The following is a 21,478-nucleotide window of genomic DNA, read 5'->3' on the forward strand; positions in this document are numbered from 1 at the left end:
GTCGAGCATTCTGGGCAATGTAGTCGTGCTGGGTGTGGCTGCGCGCTGCGCATGCGCCGCCGGGGTTCGGGAGGCCGCGTGTAGCGAGAGGTGGGGGAGCCGTGCTCCGTTCCGGAGGAGCCTGCAGCGCTTTAGGCCCGTCGGAGGGAGCCCGGGAGGGTTCGCCCAAGCTCCGTATCCCAGCCGAGATGTCCGCGGCGAGGGAGAAGAAGCGGGCCAGGAAGATGAGGAACCAGCCGGCCAGCGTCACGCTCCCAGCCGAGCCGGGGTCCTTCCCCGGCGGCGGCGGCGGCAGCGGCAGGGCCTGCTCGGCTCCAGGTACGGCCTCTCCCCCTCTCCGGCCTCCACCTGGACATGGAGCCGTTGGCCGCAGCTCTCTGAGTGCGACCATCCAGCCAGCTCCTTACCCACACGGTGGGCCATCCATCAAATCCCACTTTACTCCTGTTTTGCTGCCCGGATGTCGCGCGGGACAGTGTCAAACGCTGAGCCGCCGACTGTGGTACCAAATTGCACCTGAAATCCTCACGTAGGCTTTACTGCACGAGTTGGATGTAATCTCATCTGTCAGTATGGACTTCGGGGCTCTCTTTAAGCGCTTCCTTAAAGTTTTGTTAGGTGCTCATTGCTCCTGGAAGGTATTTCTGTACGTTAGGAGCTTATTTTAGATTTCTGTGGCTTAATTTTGATACTGATTTAGCTGCCTGTGCCAGGAAATATGTACTGTAACTTACTGCACCAACATACATTTGCCGTGCTTGCTTTATTTATTACTGCAACAGAAATGTGTGTGACTTACTGAAGTTAGAAGGACAAAAATAGCTAAACTTATGGGGAAAAAAATAAAGGAAAGGGGAAAGTTTTGCTCTGACTAGACAACAGTAGGAGTCACTGCTGATGGCAGCAGTCCTGTAGGCTGATTTTGATCATAGAATCATAGAATGGCCTGGGTTGAAAAGGACCACAATGATCATTGAGTTTCAACCCCCCTGCTATGTGCAGGGTCGCCAACTATCAGACCAGGCTGCCCAGAGCCACATCCAGCCTGGCCTTGAATGCCTCCAGGGATGGGGCATCCACAACCTCCTTGGGCAACCTGTTCCAGTGCGTCACCACCCTCTGTGTGAAAAACTTCCTCCTAACATCTAACCTAAACCTCCCCTGTCTCAGTTTAAGACCATTCTCCCTTGTCCTGTCACTATCCACCCTCATAAACAGCCATTTCCCCTACTGTTTATATGCTTTATAATGTGAATCTGCTGCTGGCTTGCGGCAGGATAATGCAACTTTTTTTTTTTTAATGAAAAATAACTTCTTTTCAGTTATATGTGTTAAATATGGTCAGAAGAATGTGCAATGCAATCTTAATAAAAATACGTTTACAATCCATTACCCACATGACTTTGTATTTCTGCTATCTGTGTTCGTTTCTAAACCCTTCAGGAGATGTTCGTTCTGAGCAGCAGTATCAACAGCAGAGATTTCTGCATCAGTCAGTCGGGCCTCCCTACAGGAAAGACCAAAATAGAGGAGACTCAAGAGGCAGAGGAAGAGGAGGATGGCAAGGAGAACATCAGAGTTCTTCTGAGGAAATGCCTAGATACATAACAGGTTTGTATGTATAATAAAAGGTCATAGTGTCCAGGGCAACTTGCTAGGAATTGCTTGTTGTCTGTCTTAGATTTTGTACAATAGCAAAAATCAGGATGGATATTTTAGTCAACATGTGTGTTGTCTTCTGTCCTTCCTTATTTTCTCCCAAATTCAGAAGAGTTTGTGCACTAAAATGAATTACCAGCTGTTGTCCAGTGAGTCTTTTCAGACTTCTGAGTTGAGAAATTGCACTCCTTATAACAGGGGCATGCATTTGGGTTTCGGTGTACCAGTAAAATGAATACTGACAGCCATCTGTTTTTAATGGAGTTGGTGGAACTGTTTGTGCTCACGTTGCGAGTGAAAGAAACTTCTAACAGAACGTTTGTTTAGGAAAGCAAAGAGACAAATTAGTTTTTCAAATTCTGGTAGTGCTATGATAATGAATACACTTCCATAAGTATTAAACAAAATCAACCTCTGACTTCTTTATTTCATCATTTTAAAACAGTACGTAGTATGATCATTGCTTCCTGTTTTTTCCATGATTGAGTTTTTCCATCTGTCTGAATAATACATGAAAACATTGCTACCATAGTAAAGAAGTACTCTGTGCAAATAGAGCTTGTTGGTTGTACCTCAGCTTTCAGTATTTGCCTAAACATATTGGTGAGCTTTGGGATATCTGAAGAATCAAAATTACTTCCGTAATAGACAGTAGAGGATATTTTTGTTTTATCTCAAGAAGTCATTAGACTGGTGTGCTAGAAATACTCTGCTGGAGTTCAGTATTTATGTATGTTGTCCTTTTTTCTTTATCATTGCCATTTGCCATGCTCTGATGGAGTTCTTTTCATTCCAGTGTCTACCTTTGCTCAAGCTCGTGCTGCTGAGATCAAAGCCATGCTGAAAGCAGTTGCGCAGAAGTCTTCCAACTCTCTGGTCTTCCAGACTCTGCCCAGGCACGTGCGAAGGCGAGCTATGAGTCACAATATTAAGCGCCTACCCAGGCGGCTGCAAGAAGTTGCCAGAAAAGAGGTATAAGAGCATTTTATAGTATTTGATGAGGTATATAGTGGACGTAGCTATTGTGCAGCACTCAGCTGTACGTTTATTACAGTTCAGAGCTGAGATTGTCTGCAAAGCTTCCCCGTATACTGAGGCTCACAAACTTGGGTTGACATTTGGATGCAAAACCTACATTTCAGTAGACCTCAGAGCAGTTGCCAGTAATCTCTTGGCTTCATGATTACTGTATGTCCTGAAAAATTACTGGAGTAATGATGATAAAACCCCCTACTGCACAAGCATTTGTTTGGGTAGTGTATCAAGGTCTCAGGTGATGTAGGAGTCCTCAGTAACACCTGCCCATCTTGCAGCTCACCACTGCTTTGAGCAGTGACTTTGCAGGACTCGAGCCAGCACAACTTGTTCATAACTGACACAGTATAGCTCAGGCAGGGTAACCACAGCAGAGTAGTGGACAGGTTGCATGCAGCTTAAGACCATTCCTGGTTGGTCATGAAGCTCATTTTGGAGTAGTGTGTTAACGTTTAGTCAGAATGCTCCTGTATATTTACTTACTCCTTATCTGCTATGGCATTTCTATGTGTTTAAAAAAAATGGTTCAGTGGGTTTTCTTTACGAGATGATCGTCTGATGTTTGGCATTGATCACTTTCCCTGGACACTTCTCAAAGTGATAGCTGAATATGCCTGCTAAGTTTTCTGTTTGTTAAGGTTGATTCATTGGCGTATTTTTTGCATTCTTTTTCCCTCTTGCTTTACCTTTTTTGAGTTCTCCGAGAACTTCCCCCTTCTTCTCCAAGTTCCTGAAGATTCACGATTCAGAAATTGCATCAAGTACTTCTGCACGTGTTCCTAAGGGTGTGGTTTATTGGATCTTCATAACCTGCATCTTTGCTTTTATTGCTCCAGTTGGCATTCTTCTTGATTTGTTAGTCATGATATATAGTGTCTCCTTTAGGGGGAAGGCAGCGTGGGCTGTTTTCCACAGTTTACACTCTGTCCTTGCTAAATAATTTAGATTTCTTTCATGTTTGTATTTGATTTGTGTTCTACTTTTTTAACTCCTTCCCCATGATAGTATTTCTAATTTCTGTGTATGTACTCACATTTATATGTCCTTGCTTTAACTTTTGCATGGTTCTTGGATTTTTGGGGTGCTATAACTGTCCCTGCTGCAGCTGTTTTTCTTCAACCACGTTCTCTCTCCTTGGTTCTCTTTTTGAAGTTTGTGTTCTTATGTTGGATGTTTTGTTTTGTGCTTTCTTAGAGCTTCTGTGTCTCCTGAGCTGTTTCCTTTTTTATAGGTTCTTCCCATTAGTTTTCAGTGTTTGAAGTCTGTTTCTTCAAAGTTGACTGTTCTGGTTCTGCTGTGCTTTCTTCCTTTTCTTAGATCCTTGAACACGACTGTGTTGATCCAAAAATTGACCAGGGCTATCTCTTACTTCTTCACAAGCTTGAAGACAAATATGTTTTTTATCCACATTACCACATCCCTTTGTTTCTCTGATTGCCTTTCTGCACCGCTTACGTACCATTTACCTCGTGGCTTATATTGCCTGCTCTATAGTGGAATGATTATTCTGGTTGTGACTTGGAACTTTTAAAATTATTTTGTACACATCTGTCTTTACATCATGGCTTGTTTTCATGTTTACTCTGCTCATGGCAGTGGTCTAGCATTCTCATTCTTGTAACCAGTTCTAATTCTTCTAGTTCTAACTCTAGTTCTAATGCTTTTATTCTAATTCTTATAACCAATGGTCTACTGTCAACCATTTCTTGGTGAGCCCACAAAGGGCATCCTAAGAAGTAGGGTTTTTTGTTTACACTTATCAAAAAGGCAATTCAAACCTTGAGAGACAAGCCTTCCACTTCTGCCATTCTCCCTTAGTAATTCTATTCTTGACCAGGTCTTTATCACGGAGTTTGTCTGACAACACCATATTGGCTTCTACACACTGTAGAGACTGAAGTATCCTTAGGTCCTACCTGCCTGTCTTAGAGTCTATGCTGCTTCTGTATGAGCTCACATCTTCTGGTTCTCCTGATGCCATGTTCATTGGTTCATCTGAATATGCTGATGTTGAGCAAAAGCTTTACGCAGGAGAGCAGCAGTTCTTATAGTTCACTGATAAGTTTCTGAATGTCTGGGAACTCTGGTTTATGGGTTCAAGTTAACCTTTGGTGCAGTTGTGTGGATAGGACTTGCATATACTCTTTCCATCTGTTTACTGTCCTCAATCCGGATTTTAAAGTTATGGAGAACTAATGTCAAAATAAAGCATAGAGTAAATTATGTTAGTACTTCCTGTATCCTTATATATGCTAACCTTTTTCCTCAAAAGAAGCTTTTCCTTTTGAGATTTACTTCAATGTCTTCTCTTTTGAAAACAGGCTGAGAAAGCTGTACATCAGAAAAAAGAACAGTCAAAGACTAAATGCCGCAAAGCCAGAAGACGCCACGTGAATTTGGTAGCAGAGTTTAATTGCAGGCAAAGGAAAAATATTTGGCTGGAAACACATATTTGGCATGCAAAGAGATTTCATATGGTAAAGAAATGGGGATACTGTTTAGGAAACAGCCCTACAGAGAAGTGCTACAGGGCTTGTTACCGAGCCATGACGAATCACTGCCTTCTTCAGGTATCACATTTGCATTTTCCTTGTTCTTTCACCAAGGTGAAGTAATCAACTCTTCAGTTCTAATGAATGTTTCTTTCTCTTTGAAGTAATGTTGCATCAGCTGTTAATAAGTGCTAGCTATGGAAGCAGGTTGAGCGAGGTGATCCTGCCCCTCTGCTCTGTGCTGGCGAGACCTCATCTGGAGTACTGCGTCCTGATGTGGACTCCTCAGTACAGGAAAGATGTGGACCTATTAGAGTGCGTCCAGAGGAAGGCCACAAAAATGATCCAAGGGGTGGAACATCTTCACTGTCAGGACAGGCTGAGAGAGCTGGGGCTGGTCAGCCTGGAGAAGGTTCTTGGTAGACCTGAGAGCTGCCTTTCACCATTTAAAGGAGGGCTGTAAGAAAGAAGGGGACAGATTTTTTAACAGGATCTGCTGTGACAGGACGAGGGGAAATGGTTTCAAACTAAAGGAGGGGAGATTTAGATTGGGCATAAGAAAGAAGTTTCTTACAGTAAGGGTGGTGAGGCAGTGGAACAGGTTGCCCAGAGAGGTGGTGGATGCCGCATCCCTGGAGACTCTCAGGATCAGGCTGGATGAGGCTCTGAGCAAGCAGATCTAGTTGTAGGTGACCTTGCTCACTGCAGGGGATTTAGACCAGATGACCTTTAAGGGTCCCTTGCAACTCAAACAATTCTGAGATAAATGAGTAATTTCATAAGTGTTGTGCAAGGTGGACAGTATCAGAATATGATGAGGCTATAGAAGAGTCTTATGTATTAAAAAGATATCTATAGCTGAAATACTTCATCTTCAGCCATAGGAACTAAGAGATTCAGGTAATTCCTGCATCCTCTTGCTGAGAAGGATGCTGCTGAAGACAGACACTTTGTTGTGTGACCCTTCTGGTCTACTTATTCAAGGGGCAGGTTGTTCCCCAAATGAGAAATGCCTGACAGCTGTCCTACAGCAAAAAAAACCCAACCTTTATTTAATTTAAAAAATTACAATAATAATGTTTTCTCTTTGACTCAAGCGGTTATTTTTCATTTACTAAAATTTAATTGTAAATTACAAAGCTCTATGTTGACCCGTCCTTGCCAGGTTCACTTCCAAGAGTTCTTCTCACTTTTCCACTGTCCTGTTGTTTCAGGATTTATCATATTATTGTTGCCTGGAGTTGACTGGTAAAGAGAATGAACTTCTGAAACAACTTGCTCGAATATGTAGTGTTGATGCAGGTAAGATTTAACTAGTTTGAAATGAGGTAAAGTTTTTGAATAGACAAAAGCAGCCATGTCCAGCCTGCAGGATGCATGTGAACCAGGACAGCTTGTACTGTGGCTCACCCTGTGCTGTTGTGCCATCATGACAGTGTCTCTTAATTTTTTTTATGTTTCTTAAACAAGAAGTTACTTTGTTTTTTCAATAAGCATCTTCTTCTTCAGGACTAACATTTGGAGCAGCCAATTGTCTGTCTGGAAGATTCCAAGGTTCCTTGAATCTTTACCGAGCAGATCACTATCCTGAGGAGATGCTTGGTCCTGTTACATTTATTTGGAAACCGAAGCATGGGTCTGAAAACAGACAGTTATGGATCTGGATGCATCCAGCTCTCAAACAGGTATCCTGGTTTTTAGAGTTGAACTCAAATTTCTTCATGCATTGTCTGTTTCTTATGTTGCAGATGCCTTCTGAAAGGCTTCCACTCTAACTATATTTCTGTCTGTATCTTGTTCTTATAGAAACTGTACAGAATGTGCATGCAACTGAAGCATTTTGTGTGAGCTTGTTAAAAATTTTCTACTGCCACTTTTTGGGGTATTTGTTCACATTATGTTGGTGCCTGTTTTGCTTCCTTCCCACTACCATCCATGACAAGCTGTTTGGTCCCTGTCATCACAAGTACTCATAATCTGAACTTAAATTGCAAGTGCACTTTTTTTTTTCCCTTCCATTAATTTGAGTGACAATAAATGCCTATCAACAGTATTACTTTCAGCATGTGATAGTGCTCTCCATGGACTTAAACAGAATGAAGATCATTCCCTATAATCCATATTGGAAAACGAAACAACTAGAATTTAACTCCTAAAACTGGACTGCTTACTCTCTTAATCCAAACTTTTCACTTTTCTTTAGGACATACTGAATGAGTTGAAAGCAATTTTCCAGTGTTCAGAGCCTCAGGAGGTCTGTATTCCTGAACCAATTACAACATTAAATCAAGAGGAGAAACAAATGGATGTTGTTCAGAGACTTGGCAAAAAAAGAAAGAAGGAGGACAAAGAAGGAGATAAAGCTGTGCCAGTGAAGAAAATAATTGGTGATGGCACTAGAGATCCATTGCAGTCCTACTCCTGGGTCTCACAAACGACTGGCATTGTGATCAGGTTTGTTCATAGTAGAGTTAGAAACTGTGACCCTTAACCTGTCAATGTAGCTGGATCATAGCGTAACAGAAAACTGTGTGCTGTTCAATTGTACACTTAACTGAAACTTCCCTCTCTTCCAGCGATCGAACTATGGAGATTCTCAGGTATCGACTGATTGGCCCATTATCACACTCTGTCCTTACAGAGACCCTCAAAGCTGCTTCTATCCAAACAGTAAGAACGATGGCCTGTTGGATATTACTGTAATTTATATAAGGTTTCTAGAGCATGCAAACTTCTTGCTAGAAAGAATCATAAGGCATATTTACTATGAAAGGTTAACCTATATATTTCTACTCTGCTAGCTTCTCCATATTGTGTCTCTTGATTAATGCTGACCTCAGGAAGAGTTTGTATCTGAATTTCTGGTGTGGGTAGAAAGAAAATGGAAGCTACTGAGCTACTGAGGAGGCTCTAAAGGTTTTGCTACAGTGATGTATTGTATTGAGAGGTTCAAAATAATTCATACTCTTTTTGCAAACCATAGGTTATATTTCTCATTCAACAAGCTAGAGGACCCTATAGGGCAAGACATAAAAGCTGTAGAAAACATTTGTGTTTTTAAATCAAATACATACTTTCTCCAAGATTTAGTATTTTGTCTACCTCTAGGCACATCACATCACTGTCATTTTAATGGGTGTGGGTTTTTTTTTTGTGCATCTCTTGCAGCAAACTTGAGGAGGCCATGAAATCTCTGGTTTTCTATAAGAAGTCGTTGACTACAGAGTTAGGAAGAATTGTGGATTGCTTTGTTTACTTTTGGAATACAAACCAAATATGCTTATTGGAGAGTACCGTAAAGTGAAATATGGGAATAAGCTTCATCAGGAAAAAATGGTTTTGATTTGAAACTTGAAGGAAGAGACCATAGTAATTAAGGCGAACAGACTGAATTCATACTGATTAGAAGTTATTGAATTACTACTTGAGTTAATTAGATGATATTGTTTTCCAGGAGATGGTGGATTCAGAGTCGAAACTGAATAACTGGTGGGTAGAAAACTGCAAGGACTCTGAAAAAGTATCCCTTCATCATCGTCAAACTGCTATCTTTGAGCTCTTAGAAGGTATTTGGGCATGGGCAATAGGGGAGGAAGGGGAAACTTAAATTCTAGCGGTCAAAACTGGCATGCAACCGAGTTGGCTTCAGTTTGGTAAGGCATAGTTTGTGTTTGATCAAGACAGTAATGCCCTTGAGTGTGTACTTAAGTAATTACTGTGGCACGTCAAAGATTTGAGAAACATTACTTTTAATTTTTTTTTTTTATGGAACTTTAGTCCTTTTTGAAGGCCAAATTCTTAACAGATATATTCAATTTTGTTTCTTGTCTTCATGAACATTTCATTTCTAGCACTGAAACAGGTAGGGAGCTGACTGTGGTAAATCTCAAACTATATTCAAGCCATCCAATATGAGGCAGTTAAGCAGAGATGAGGTAAAACTTTTGAAGATGTTTTATAATTTCCTTTAACAAGCATTGGTGAGTTTTCAAAACATGCTAAATTGAGTACTCTGAATCGCTACTCTGGCTTATAGTGGGGTTATATCTCAGCAGACAAAAAAGTACAGCATAACAGTGCAGAAAAAAAAAAAACCACAGTTTTATTGATGGTTTCATGGCAATGTTCATTTGTGTATTTTTAAAGGGATAAGTTCGCCATCAGCAATGCCACCAGGTACAATACTGGGCCTCACTGTTGGAGATCCTCGAGTAAATCTGCCAAAAAAGAAGACAAAAGCCATGCCGGATCCAGAAAAATACCAAGGTGAAATGCCTTGCTTACATTGTGCTTGCATGGAACTGTCAAAGGCATGAAATTCAGTTTCTCTCTGCACTTCTCTTCTCATTTACTGTCCTTTTCCACTGATTTTTTTTTCTTGCTGCTTTTCTCTAGCATTAGACTTCAGAAGTTTCCTCTTTCTTTCTACATACCTCATCGTAACAGAAACAGGCTTAAAATTGCACAGGTTGTATATGTTTTAGAACAGCAGTTGTGAGGGAGGGACATGCACCATAGCTGGTCTTGTGCTCAGTGGAAGCCTCTGTCTGACCATACAGATGATCCAGGTTCGAATCCTGGCAAGGCCAACCAGGTGCTAAAAGCTACTCAGTGACTTTCTGTTTGGTATTTAGTTTTCCAGGTGCTGCTTTTCTCTCCAAAAACAGTTTTAGAGTTTGGTTTATAGTATTTGAATGTTGTAATTTCAGTGAAGGAAAATGCAAAATTAGCATTTCAGATTGCTAGGAGATGCATGAGTGACTTTGTAGGCTTTCATTTCAGTGCAAAATACAGGATCAGTTGGGTTTGAACTTCCTTAAAAAATATGTAGGAATAGATAAAATGGGATCTCTTTAAGTGTAGGTGTATGCATTTACATGTAGGTTGATTGGACACAGGCTGCCTAAGGTGGTATGAGAAACAGAATAGCCAGCTAGCAAACAAGACAAGTGAAGTTACTTCGGTCATGTGATTCCAAGATAATAGGATAATACAGCCTTATCTTTTGTTTAAATCAAGTTGAACACTGATTTTAGTTGCCATCTTAACAACTCTTCCTATTCAGACCTTCTTATATCTCCCTATTTCAACCTTTCATGTGGAACAGCTTTTGTCCTGTTTATTATAATTTCTGCTCAGTTACTTTCTCATCATTAATGTTCATATTGGAAATGTTGCTGCAAGTGTGACCTCTGCTCTGGTTCCTTCCTGCTGAGGAGTAAGGTGAGCTATATAGCACCTGTTTACAGAGACTGGTTTGAAGTTAGGAGTTAGCAACCAAAACAAGTAATTTGTCACCATTTATTCTGCTTGTCATGTCTGTGAAAATATGTTCAAGAAGGCAAGATGAGCTGAAGTTGTCTTAGCATTGGAAATGCCATGTAGTAGTATTTCTCTTGCTGGGAAAGATGGTCCTCCCTCGGGATGGAGGGCTGTGATAGAGAGGTAATGATGTGTGACAGGGATTCAAGGGGAAGGAGGTACTTAGACCTTTTTTATTTTGACTTGCTAGAAATGACCATCTCCAAGTCTTTCTGTTTGGGATTATCCTTCAACTTGCAAGAAATCTTGTAAACCATATAGTCAGAAAAGCTAAGCTGCTTTTGCTTTCTGGTTCCTTTCAGAGTGGGTGTTGTTTTGTTCTGTTTTTTTCTTTCATCATAAACTTAATACTGTATCTGCCCTTCCTGACTTTTCTTCAGGTGAAGGAGAAAGTCCTTGATCAGCGAGCAAGAAAATATAAACTGCATATGATGCCTTCTAATTTAGGTTCTACTAAAGGACTTGGTGTTGCACAAATACAGCACTGCCAGATCAGTTAGAAGTAGGCAGAAGAGTGAAGGATAATACAACTTCCAACAGAAAATAAAAAGGGCATTGTGGTAACAGAGTAGAAAAGAATAGTCCTTCTAGAAGAAGCAGTAAGGAGGTAGTTTCCCACTTGAGTGACTTCTTAATACTGTGTGGGAAGACTTAGAGGATTATTCAGAGTTTCCCGTGTACCTATTACACTATATAGTGGGGAAATCTTATGGCATGGTAGTTCATCTCTCTTATCTAGGAACCTTAGAACTGAGGTGTAACTGCCACTCTTCTTTCTGCCTCATTGACATTCGTAGGTGTTAGTTGAAGAGAGAAGCTATTACTACTCTCCAAAGCCCAAGTTCCTATCTTAATTTTGTAATTATCTATGTGACAGCTACTACCAGTGCTATATCTTGCCTTAATAGTTTTATTTGTTCAACTACTTGAGAGAAGTTGGTTGTTTTGTTTTGTTTTGTTTTTCCCAATGCTTCTAGAAAATCAATCCATATTGGAATCAGATACTTATGCAATTTTCTAAGCTGGGGAAAGCTTTCAGTTGCATTTGATTCCTGTTTTGTTTGTTTGTTTGTTTGTTTGTTTTTTAAAGAAAAAGTGCATCAGTATTAATAAAAGGAAGCCCAGGCATAATCAGTTATTGTGCAAAACGCATACAAAAGGCAGATTAGATATATAATCCAATCAGTTCCCTCTGTGCAAGCATTACGATTTCTTCCCACTGTATTCTATTTCAGGACAAGGAATTAAGTGCAGCTTAGTTTGTGATCTTTTAAGGGCGTGTGATCTTATTGCGCTTTTCACTGCCTTTATAAATCAACTGTATTGGTTTTTTTTCCTGTCCACCTACTTGATTGCCTGGCAGTTTTGCACGAGTTCAAAAGCCCACTAAATAAATGGAGGAGAAGCTGTTAAAGGTCATTCTGTGCAAAAAGATCACCTCTAGGTGAAGAATGTAAGCCACAAATATCTGGGATGACAGCACTGCGCACTGATCTCAGCGTTGCACTCTTCCATAGAACTCTGTTATTGTCCATGCTTGATGTCAGATTACTGGAATATCCAGCAAGAATTTCATCAACAGCAATGCATTACCAAAGATCATTCTAGTTCAGTTTAGCAGTTTTACCAGCACTTTTTCCATTCAGTTTTGTCCTGGTTCCGTTGGTTCTTTTGCCCAGTAGATACCCAGGAAAGGAATTCTTCAAATGTATGAAGGGCACTTTGTTTAACCAAAAATTTAATATTTAATTAAAATTTAATTTAATATTGGCAAATTGTATATATTAGTACAGCAACAGTACTACCAATGTTTCCACAGTAACACCCGCAAAGAAGGGTTTCTCTTCTAGATAGTTGATCCCCTGATGGAAGATGAGGTCTGTAATTCCACTGAGCTGGCTTTAATTTGCCCCTTGAGCGAATCATTTTATGAGCATTCGAATTACATCAACTTTCTGAGTCTTGGTTTTAATGTAACCTTACTCAGTTGTGGTAATATGGTGAGATGATCTTCATGTGAGTAATGTTACTAGTCATTCATCCTTGATGTATTTAATGTTTTTCCCTTTTTTGTTTCTTGGATATTCAAATACTATTGGTATTAAGTTTGAAATGGTACTGCTTATCTTAGCCGATTCCATATTGGTTTTAATCTCACTTGTTTTTTAATGTTATATAGAAGCTAATTGCTTTTCTTAACATATGTTTACTGTTTGAAGATGCATTATTTATCAAATGTGAAAATGGTTTAGGTAAGTTACAGCCTTCTTAGCCTACGGGTTGTCATACATGAAATCTATGAAATGATATGCATCTATCTATTTCTTCCATCCTCCTCGTTGTTTTTTGTTTTGTTTTGTTTTCAAAACATTTTAAGTTATATTTGTGTGCTTTTTCCCCCTGTGGATGATGTGTTATCAAATCAAAGGAAATTTCAGTCTTTCCCACTTACTCATACTCCTGAATGCATATGCATGGGTTCAGTGTATGTAAAGGACACATGCTGATGGGATTTAAACACAGAACTGTCCTAATTTCTTTAGGCTGCAAGATAGAGAGTTTATGAGTAAATCACTTTTTGCTGCCTTTTCAGCAGGTTTAAGCCTTCTGGAAGTCAAGCCTCTGAGTAAGTGGTCAGTGCTTACAAGATTGCAAATTAGTCTTCTCTCCTTTTAAAGTACTCTTCTGATGTTTTGGTTTGCTGCTACTGTCTTAGCATGGTTTGCCACTCAACATGGGGTCTGTTGGAACCTCTAGACAGTCAGTGAATTAAATGTAGAGGAGAATGCATCATGAAAGACAGGTGAGCTAAAGTTCCTTCTGCAAACACAGAGCCAGAGTCTTTGCCAGTAAGCGCATTCTTGTAGAAGTTTACATGTCTGGCCTTTTACCTTGGCTCTCCTGGTACTACCTACATACATGCTCTGAAACTGCTCCCTAATGGTGCTTACATTTCTGCTTCTGCTACTGCTGCTCCTCACAGAGGAATGGAAAAAAATTAAACAGATGTGCTCTTAGTCTTAGGCCTATCTTCTAAGACTGCTAAGGTAATCTCAGAACAACAGTTGGAAACAGAATGAAACCTTCCTTTCTTTCCCTGAGCACCAGCCATTGGCATCAACAGAATTGGGTAATATGATGGTTATTGCTGACCTTTATGTGCTTAGTAACAGGCACAGTAGTTTGTGTGCTTAGTGTTTCCTGTACTAGCTGTAGAATCTTATTTGCTGCATCATTAGCAACTTACTCATCAGTAGGTTTATTTCCCCAGCATTCTTTGAACGTGAACTAAAGAAAATGAAGGGGGAACAGTTTGAATTGCAGTATGTTTTGTAGAGAGGTAAAATTCTCCAGGTTGTATGGGGATGAAAGAAAAACAATGTACGAAGAGAGATTTTTAGGGTAAGTGAGGAGAACATTGGGTGGGCCGTAGGAATGGAAAGAGACAGGCATTAAAGGGCTCTTTAAAGTGGAAGAAAAACACTCATGCTCTGCAGTATAGGAATTCTAAGGAATGTATGTTCTTTAAGCAAGAGTGGTTAGCAAGTGTCATCTTAATAGCACTATCAAACTCAGGAATGCTACTACATTTAATGTTTCTTTCTGAGGATTTTTCCACTCATACTAGGATAGACAACTTTAAATTGTTTACAAATGATTTACAAACATAGTTATTGCAGCTATGTTTGGCAGTACCTGTCCTATTGCTAGGACAACTTAATAGTCCATATTTTCTGTACTGAAATTCTTTGTCCACGTTAACTGGAAAAAATCACCTGAATTTTGTAATTTAAAAGATTGTTATTTTAAAACAAGCAAGAAATATTGTTTCTTTAACATGCAAGATTACTTAGATGACAGAGCAGTCCCCGTAAGTTTTAACCACAGAAATATTAACAGTTTCATTGCGTTTTCTATACTCGTCAAGTTTATTTTACTTAAAATACGGATTGATATTCATTGCTGAATGCTGAATGCTTTTAACCCACAGAGTACAAAAGGTAGGTGTACATTTTCTTTATTTTGCTTGAACTGGGGAGTTGAAGCAGAATTAGTTTTAATGCCCCATTGATGAGTTTTAAAGCTAAAAGTCTTATTCATCTTCAGTAAGCACGCAACTGTTGGACTGTGCAGACATATGCAATACATGGTCTTCCCGAAGAAGAAGAAATCCAGAGAGTGGGAAGCTAGTGCTAAATAAGCATCGCATGGTAGTCATACCATAGAAATATTTCCTGTATGTACATTTTTTTAAAGGTCACCTTTATTTCTCCTATAAGTTTGCTTAGGTGCACTTATTTCAGGTTTGGAACATTCCTCTTTATGATTTTTACCAAAGTTGGTGAACTTCATACTTTTCCTGTCACGTCCAAGCTCAGAATATTAAAAGTGGCATTAAAACTTGCGTTGCCAAAGGTGATGTTGTGTGTACTAAGAAATATCTGTCTGTGTGAGAATGCCAAGTTAATCTTTCTAAAAGTAACAGGTAGTTTATCTCATGTTTTATATTTGGAAAAACATATGTTAAGGTAAGATATTCCAGACACTCCAATTATTACATTTTAAATACTCTGTTTTCTTAACTGGTTGTTCAATGTACTCATTAGAGGTTTTGAAAATTTGAGTTTTGTTTGAAGGTTCTCTTCTTTTGTAGATAATGATAAAGTTAGGCAGCTGTACCTGGAGGGTGTACCCGTTGAGTGTGCTCACAGCTTTATCTGGGACCAGGACATCTGTAAGAACGTCACTGAAAATAAAATCTCAGAGCAGGTAACTGATGAGGTGGATTGCCATGGAGAAAATGGCTAATGGTCCATATAGTGAAAATCTTGAAACTTGTATAAATGCAAGAGAGCAGTCTCCTAATGTAGTATTAGCACATGACTGAGTTGAAGTGTCTGTTCTGTAGCCTTTATGTGACAGTCTTGTATAGTAGTTATTAATATCCAGTTAAAAGAAAACTTTACTGGATTGTCCACTGAACTAAATAATTGTGGTTTTATTTATCTGAGAGATTTGAAATTGGATTTTCCTGCATCACTTTGACTCATGTAGCACTTGAATGGGATGAAGTGCCACAGAGATGCTTTGTCCGTTTACTCCTCGGTCATAGCCAAGTGGATTCTCCTGACAAGAAAAAGATGAGACAAAGTAGATCCCTCTGGTTCTGAACTGCAGTACAGTGTTGTGGTCATTCTAGGCATCTGTGATTTGTAGTCTGAAGTGCACTTCTGCAGATTCAAAATTTGATGAAACATTGGCAATGGAGGGACAACCCACAAATATACTGGCAAAAAGGTGATTTAACCACTAGAAGTGATGAACTTTTGACACTGTTGTAATCAAAGAGAAAATGTTTGTGTGGCAGAAACATCTCAAAATGTTCTTGTGACGCAAATTGGTTTTGTGCTCTTTCAAACTGTCTGCCATAGTCTAAAAAAGCAGAATACTTCCACAATATTACAGTAATGCGTAACAATCTTCATATGTTCTTACTGTTGTGAAATATACAGTTTAGCTTACATGAAGAGACATGTACAGTTGCAGTCTGGTGTTCCGCTGGTTTTTTTGTTATGTATTTTTTCCCCATACATGTATTTTTAATGCAATACAATGAAATATAGCAAGTGATGATTGACAAAACCTTGGTGCCAGCACGCTTTCTGTGAAACTGATTCATGACAAAATACTATTTTCATCTTTCTGGATATAGTTCAGATTTTCCCTATGAATTGACACTGTCTGAAAGCATGCGCTCAGTCTAGTCTTGGGCACAGGTCTATAAATACGAAGTTGGAATACTTGCCTTTTTTCTCATCTGTGCTGTACGTCTTTGGACTTGAGTTTCAATACTTTCCCTCCATCAAGCACTGTGGAAATTTAAAGGGGTGGGGGGCAGAGGGTTCTTAAGTACTTTTTCCTAAAGGCCTTTTTTTCATGCCTCAGTGAAAGTCAGTTCAAAAGTGTAGAGTGTTACTCATTTATTTTTTCTAGTTAAGTTTATCTCATGTCTGTATCTTGGAAGGATATTATGGAAGAGGGGGAAAAGCTTACTAACTTATGGGAAAATTCTCCTTCTTAGGAATTAAACAAAATGAGAGCCCAGTTACTGGTACCTGGATCTCAGCTTGATTTGGGTCCTTGTGAATCTAAAATTCCTATACTGTTGGTGCAACAGCCAGGAAAAATGGCTGGAGAAGATCGACCAGGATGGGGGAGTGGCTGGGATATCTATCTCCCAAAGGGCTGGGGCATGGCTTTCTGGATTCCTTTTGTAAGTAACATTCATTAAAAATGGCAAGTAAATATAACAAATGATACCATTTGGTCTGAAATACCATTTTAAGCATACTTCGCATTGTGTAATCAAACCATCACAGTATCAAAATCCCACTATAAAGAGAATGTATGAACTGGTTGATGACAGTCTTGGTCTTAAAATCTTAAAAATAAATACACAATAGCTTTCTGTATCTTCTTTTGAGTATAACTGTGCCCATATGGCAGTTTGAAGCAGGAAATGAGAGAAGAGGGTAAGAAGAGAAAGCTGATGTTATAGCGGCTTGGTTTTGTGTTTCTAAGAGTGTATGTCTCTAATGGTAAATCATTTGGTGCCAGTTGCTAATCCGCTTCCAACTTGGCTATCTCTTGCCATTCTGTCAACAGTTTGGTTGCCTCTGATTTTGAGGAGGAGCTTGAAATATGGCTTAAACTAGTCTGTCTATACCTCTGGCACTCCTAGGGGTATCCTACTTTGAATGTTAGATAGTTGTTCTAGTGCCCTTCTGCTGAATATAGAGGGGAAATAACTGCAGTGTTACCTGTTGTATAGTTCAGATTAGTTGGACAGTGACTATTGAGTTAATAGCATATTTCTGGACCATACAAGATCAGAACCTGTGGAATTCTGTTTATTTTTGTTGACTATTTTTCAGAAATTAAATTTGAAGAGAACAAGCAATGTTTTTGTTGAAGTTATCATTTAGAACTGTGAAAACCTTACTTAACTTGATTTTATTTATTTATTTTTTTTGAAAGCTGAAATTACAGACTTTCCATTTTCTACAGCAATGGCAGGAGGCAGGAATCAATACAAACATTGCTTTTTGGGGGGTTTTGATTTTTATAACAGATATATCGAGGTGTGCGAGTTGGTGGCTTGCAGGAAGCTTCAAAGCATTCTGAGTATCAAAGAACACCTCACACTCCAGATGATTTCCCTGATTGCCCAGCGGGAATGCAGTTTGCCCAAGAACTGGAAAGCAGTCTTCTTGACAAATTCAAACGGTAACGTTAACTTTGATTGATTACGAGAATGGAAGAAAAAAAACAAATAGTGGTTCTTAAGATAGTCCTTTTATTATCTGTTGTTGTGTTCGTTTAGACTTGGACTTCAGGAAGGTCTTTCACTACTGTTTTTAACGTATTATGTCAATAAATATATTCAAGCTGTACATAATAGAGAAGTTTTGCTAATCAGGTCACATAAATTAACTAAAACCTTCTATTTTTGGAGTGAAGCTCAGTTACAAGACTGAGTAAAAAATAAAGTTATTTCAGGCAAGCTTCTCAGCTACTTAGAGAGAAGGTGGAAGTTTTCCTTTGTTTTCATTACAGTCAATGCAATACCATGTTTATGGGGCATCTGGAAGTGTCTTCTGAACAAACTGGTATCAGTTCCCCTTCCAGCTACAACAAGTATGAGAATTGCAGAGGAAATGGTGATAGTGTCAGTAGTATCCAGCATCACTGAAAGGATATAGAGGGCAGAAATGTATCAGTGTTGTCTAGAAGTATGACTTGAGAATTATTGGTGAGGTCACTGAATGCACAGTTAACTTTCTGTTTTAAATGCTTGTTCACAAAAATAGAAAACATTATCAGAACAGCATGGCAAAGTAGGCAATTAGCTTTTCTAAGTGCTGGTTTGAAATAAGAACACTGGATATCAATCCTTTTATGTACTTGATTTATTATTTAGACGTCCACCTGCAAAAAGGGCAAATTACATCAAACTGGGCACTCTGTCCCCTTTCATCTGTCCTTGGGGGCAGCTGGTGAAGAGCTGGGAAGGAAGAATGAAAGCTTCAGAAGAATTTGTGTGTCCTTCTTCCCCACATGCTGAGCACTGTGCAACTGAAGGACATGGCTTTTGTGACCCCAAAGCAGAAGCGGAGAAAGAAGCTTCCCCTGAGAATGGTGAGGTAGAGGAGACCATGGAAATAAGCTCCGAAGATGCCATGAAGACAGAGGGTGATCCAGGCACCCAAGATTTTGGTGAGAGAGGTGAAACTATGAGAAGTGACTTCATCGTTCTCAGGTATGTCAAAAGGTCCAAGCACATGAGGTGTTATTTCTTTATTAGGAGTAATTGAATTGGGAAAAGGAATGGCTCAGCCTTGATTAGAGGAAGATTTGATCCAAATACGGTGAGGAGATTGAGTGAAAGTCCTGTTTTCCACAAACAAACACCATGAGTAGATGAAGTAAGGAATTGTCTTAAATACAACAAGTTTGAATTTAGCGCCTTTTTGGAGTTGATGTGCTCTGTCTGCTTCTAGGTGGGTAGAGCTCTGAGGATCATATTTGTGATTTAAAACTTGCAGTCTACATCAGCACATGTTCTCTTTTCTAATGCATTGTCTCAGATGGCCTGCAAAGAGGATAGAATCTTCTGCATTCCGTTCTAACATATGCGGGTGCCAGCAGTGTTTGCCAAGTGCCTGAATGCAGATCTCTCATTTTTATGTACTTATTGGGGGAAGAAATATTGGCAGTTCAGAACTGAATTGTGTCACTGAAGGTTATAAAGCTTTTGTGATCAAAAGAAGCTCTAACAAGCTGAGTGAAATTCATGTCTTCAGAACAAGTAGCCTCCTAACACATGAATTTCACTCGCCCATGTTCTTCTTGTGCTGAGAGTTACAGACATCAGCTTGAAAGGTTACAGGAAGCCCCAGGGCTTCTTTAGTCATGCTCTTTCAAATGGGTGACTTTCTGGATTTCTGTTGTACTACTTATTAATAACTGTATTTTTTGTTTATTTTTTAAACTTTTTAATAGGAGTGAGAAATTACTAATGCAGTTATCAGCCTGGTGCTACCCCACTTGTGGAAAAGATCGGCGACCTCGCCTTGTTTCTCGGCTTGGAGGAAAGGAAATGACTGAAGAAGTCCTTTTGCCAATCTTGATGAGCTATCCCAGGGCTCTGGTATGGGTCAACTTGTCTCTCTTGAGAAAGGGGAACCCTGAATTACATGCCATGATTTGCATCCCAACAGAAGATGACTTAGTGCATTTAAGCAAGGACAGACTCTTCTGTGGTCCTCAAGAACCCAAGCATCGTGACGTATTCAAGCACAAGGTACAGAAGCTAAAAGAGATTAAGAGGAAGAAGAAAGAGGAATATAATGTGAAGGCTCAAGAAAGCAACCCTCCCAGTGTTCCAGAGAAAGAAACAACTGAGGAATGTAAAGACCTCATTCTAGGTCTTTGGTCAGGCACTCTCCCAGATGTTATTTCCCATTGCTCCAGAACTCTCTTGGGCTATGTAACTCGGGGGGATTTTTCACTAGCTACAGGCTGTGGAGAAGCCCTGGGTTTTGTTAGCTTGACAGGGTTGCTTTATATGTTACACAGCCAGCCAGCAGATAAAAAAGGGATCGTTTTGTTGAGAACTCCAGCATCTTTACAGTACAGATTTGCGAGACTTAGTATTGAGGTTTAAATATCATTGAAGTTCAGTAGAACGCGAAATACACTGAAGTATGTATTATGTCTCCTATGGCCTTTCTGCTAGGCCTCTAATTTGAGGAAGTGCTTCAGAGCCTTGAGGAATATGAAGCAATTGCAAAGCTTTGTAGCGTTATTAATTGGAATAACTAATATTTAAACCTGGTATTACTTCAGATGTCCACATTGTGCAGGATTTCATACATAACATATGTGTTGCTGTGATATTCTATATCTCTAAGAAGCCTGTTTTTCACCTCACTGCTATAACGGTTCTGAAACAAAATTACAAATGTTCATTTTAGAAATCTTTTGATGAGATGGCTGATAAATTGTAGCTTTCCAGATCACTGTTCATATATAAGCATGTGCCCTCTGGGCCTGTATATATAGCAAGTGGCTTCTACCAATTCCTTGAGTCTGAAAATGTATGGCTACAGTAGAGTAGACCTAAGTAGACAATTCTAGCACAGACAGCAGGTAAGGTATGTTGGTGGAAAAGCTGTGTTTAAATGAAATGCAAATATATGATAGTCCAGCTGTATAATCTTAAAATTATAGCAACTGAAGCTCTTAAATTGGAAAGCATTATCAATTTCTATTCTGAGAGAGGAAACTGTCTTTTTGAAAGATAATAAGCTTTTTGGATGTAAATTGCTCTTGGTGGGTCAGCATACATTTTCTGTTATAAATGGGAATATTTTGATTCCGTGTAACATGATTTTATTTTTATATGAACGGTGCTGGGACCAAGGCTTTCTTCATTATGCTATAGTGTTTATGAATGTTGAAGCAGTGTTATGACCTATAAAATGTATGAGAATGGGGAGAAAGGTATTTAATTTGATTGGGGAAGCATAGTTACTTGATTCTGGTTCTTGGTTGGACTTCTTTTTGTGTTTTTTGTTAATGGTAACCCTAAACTTCTAGCCATTCTTGAGTTAAGGAGCTTAAAAACGAGTTTACAGTAATGCACTGTAGTATAGTATGGGCGTGGTACAAATACTTACCAGTTGATAACATTAACCTAAGACTATACAGCAAATAAAAATGTAATCTATTCTTGATTCAGGAATCTTAACGATTCAGCTTGGTTCATTGAAGTAATAAATTAAACATGGATCAGTTGATGATTTTGTCTTCCTAAGTATCAGTCTGTAACTTAATTCCTACAGCCACAGTTTTTGTTTGAAAAAGCCTTGGGTGAATAAATGTTTTGTGGAGTTCTTTTGCTGCAG

At 39.3% G+C, this 21,478-nt stretch overlaps 1 protein-coding gene across 1 annotated transcript; it reads left to right on the forward strand.

The window, feature by feature from the left end:
• Positions 1–61: 61 nt before the first annotated feature.
• On the forward strand, positions 62–21,370 carry POP1 (POP1 homolog, ribonuclease P/MRP subunit). Its single transcript, XM_040695907.2, has 15 exons — positions 62–318; positions 1,444–1,611; positions 2,456–2,631; positions 5,016–5,264; positions 6,401–6,488; positions 6,696–6,871; positions 7,390–7,640; positions 7,763–7,856; positions 8,641–8,752; positions 9,333–9,452; positions 15,163–15,278; positions 16,591–16,782; positions 17,641–17,795; positions 18,490–18,828; positions 19,572–21,370. Exons 1-15 carry the CDS (start codon positions 189–191, stop codon positions 20,233–20,235), a joined length of 3,030 nt encoding a protein of 1,009 aa, XP_040551841.1. The 5' UTR covers positions 62–188; the 3' UTR covers positions 20,236–21,370.
• The last annotated feature ends 108 nt before the right edge of the window (positions 21,371–21,478 follow it).

The sequence above is a fragment of the Gallus gallus genome, chromosome 2 (genome assembly GCF_016699485.2).
Source record: "Gallus gallus isolate bGalGal1 chromosome 2, bGalGal1.mat.broiler.GRCg7b, whole genome shotgun sequence".
In the NCBI taxonomy this organism is placed as follows: Eukaryota; Metazoa; Chordata; class Aves; order Galliformes; family Phasianidae; genus Gallus; species Gallus gallus.

What these genes read in the sequence shown, in the direction of transcription:
- POP1 (XM_040695907.2), top strand. Translation starts at nt 189, where the DNA reads ATGTCCGCGGCGAGGGAGAAGAAGCGGGCCAGGAAGATGAGGAACCAG. An exon ending in CGAATCACTGCCTTCTTCAG is followed by an intron (nt 5,265 to 6,400) that starts GTATCACATTTG and finishes CTGTTGTTTCAG; the next exon opens with GATTTATCATATTATTGTTG. An exon ending in TGCATCCAGCTCTCAAACAG is followed by an intron (nt 6,872 to 7,389) that starts GTATCCTGGTTT and finishes ACTTTTCTTTAG; the next exon opens with GACATACTGAATGAGTTGAA.